This window comes from Tachyglossus aculeatus, chromosome 19, assembly GCF_015852505.1.
Source record: "Tachyglossus aculeatus isolate mTacAcu1 chromosome 19, mTacAcu1.pri, whole genome shotgun sequence".
Taxonomy (NCBI): Eukaryota; Metazoa; Chordata; class Mammalia; order Monotremata; family Tachyglossidae; genus Tachyglossus; species Tachyglossus aculeatus.
The window spans coordinates 25,027,034-25,029,342 of record NC_052084.1 but is presented as its reverse complement, the minus strand read 5'-3'; the positions used below and the strand labels follow the sequence as shown (position 1 = coordinate 25,029,342).

The following is a 2,309-nucleotide window of genomic DNA, read 5'->3' as shown; positions in this document are numbered from 1 at the left end:
TAATATTAGAGGATTGAATTATCTGCACTGGGTTGTAATAGGAGTGTAGTGAGCTGAGGTAGGAGGGGATAGGATGATTAAGTACTTTAAAGCCAATGATGAGGAGTTTTTGTTTGATGCGGAGGTGATTGGACATCCAGGTCATCTTCAAGACATAGGGCGAGCAATCAGGGGCACATAGTACTCGACCTGTGTCTTTCAGAGTCTTCCACATTCAAGCAGGAGTTTCACAAAGGTTCCTGGTGTGAAGAAGAGGGTTTTCAGAGAGCATCGGAATCTACATGGACTTTTACCTGAAAAACGGACCGTAGGAACTTGATGATTCTTGTGTCACAGGTGAGCAGCACAAAAGGGCTGACAGTGGCATAGCCACTGACCACAAACATGTTAGCATTAGAAAGGGAGGCATCATTCTTCACGGTTGTCCCTAGAAACACGGAGAGGATGAAATCTCCAAAGTAAAAGGACACAAAGCAGGTAACCAGCACCGTGATAGTTTGGGTGGCTCGTCTCTCTGGGGAGTTTTCAGAGGAGAGGTGGAAGCCGTGGAGATGTTGGACTTGGCGGTGATGTTGGAGGAGGAGAAGGACCATGTGACCACTGGAGCAGCTCATAAGCTCCAGAGAAAGGACATCCCGAAGCGTCATGAGGCTGAGAATCAGTCCCTGGAGGAAAGCATTGATGGGCACCATCAAACAATGGGCAGGATTGCTGGTAACATTGTGGGAAATGACTAACTGGAAGAGAAGGTTGGTGCTTATCAGCAGATTGAGGAGCCACAAGATGACTGACACAGGGAAGACGAATTTTGGGATGCTGACTTTGAGCTGGAATAGGTGGGAGTTGCTGGGACTGACAGTGATAGCCTGAACCAAGCTCAGCAAGCAGGTGATGCAGATGGAGAGGCCACGGCCAACACGGCTCAGATAGGAGAGAATCGCACACCCGACGTCGCTGTGGATGAGCCGCAGCCCTGACAGCTCAGCTGCTCTGATGATTCCCCGGGGGAGTAGCATCATGATATGGACCACGGTCAGGTGGATGATGATCAGATCTGTGGGCTTTGCTTTGACACCCAGGAGGAACATGGAAAAATAGAGTGTGAAGAGGAGGGAGTTCACCACAATGCCCAATCCAATTTGGGAGAGAAAACAGATGCTTTTGATTGCATCAGTGCTCATCGTTTCCAGGAACAAATTTCTGGAATGAAGCTGGAGGAAAGTGGATGGCAAAGGCACTGTGACAGCAAGTCGTTGTCAAACATCTGGATCCTGGAAAAAAAGGCAAAGGATCTAAAATAAATTGAGAGATCAATCAATCAAGGTGGTATTAAAGTTTCTATGTGTTGATCTCTCAGGGGTTGATGCGAGTGATTAAGGGCAGGAAATATTTGTCAATAAATCAGTGGTAAATAAATTAATGGGATTTCTTGGATGCTTACTCTGTGCATAGTATTATATTAAGAGCTTGTTGGGAATACAATAGAGTAAGTAGATAGGATCCCTGCCCTCAAGAAGCTTACAGTATGTTAAGGGACACAAGTGTTAAAATACATTACAGGTAAGGTAACAGAGTAGAAAGAGGTTTACCTGAGTGCTGTGGAATTGGAGTGAGTGTCCACCGTAGAAGGATAGAGTGAAGAAGAAGACAGGATAAAGGAGGCGAAGACGGAATGAAGGGAAGACAGAATGAAGATGAAGAAGACAGAATGAAAAAGGAGGAAGGAGAGGAGGATGAGGAGGAAGAGGAGGAGGATGAGGAGGAGGAGGAGGTGGAAGAGAAGAAGAAGGAGGAGGGGAAGAAGGAGAGGGAGGAGGAGGGGAAGAAGGAGAGGGAGGAGGAGGGGAAGAATAGTAGTACTTGTTAAACATTTATATTATGTGCCAAACACTGTATTAAGCACTGGGGCTTATACAAGAGCATCAGGTCAGACACAATCCTTGTCCTACATGGAGCTCATAGTTTAAAAGGGAGAGAGAACAGGAATTTCATTTTACTGATGAGGAAACTGAGGTACAGAGAAGTTACACGATTTGCCCAAGGTCACACAGAAAGCAAATTATGGAGCTAGGATTAGAAACTAGATCCTCTGACTCCTAGGCATGGGTTCTTCCCACTGGGTACAGAATAGAAGGAAAATAGGGTAGAGAAATGGGAAACTAGTCAGAAAAGGTTACCTGGAGGAGATATGATTTTAATAGGGCTTTGAAGATGGGGAAGTGGTGGTCTGTAGGATGTAAAGCAGGAAGGAGTTCCAAGCAGGACCGAGGGCATTAGGAAGGGCGTAACACGGACGAAATTGAGACATA

General features: G+C 46.0%; 1 protein-coding gene across 1 annotated transcript; it reads right to left on the bottom strand.

Moving 5' to 3' along the window:
• Positions 1-227: 227 nt before the first annotated feature.
• Positions 228-1,088, bottom strand: LOC119940663 (vomeronasal type-1 receptor 100-like). Its single transcript, XM_038760874.1, has 2 exons — positions 294-1,088; positions 228-239 (listed from the first exon to the last, which is right to left on the bottom strand). Exons 1-2 carry the CDS (start codon positions 1,086-1,088, stop codon positions 228-230), a joined length of 807 nt encoding a protein of 268 aa, XP_038616802.1.
• Positions 1,089-2,309: the final 1,221 nt, after the last annotated feature.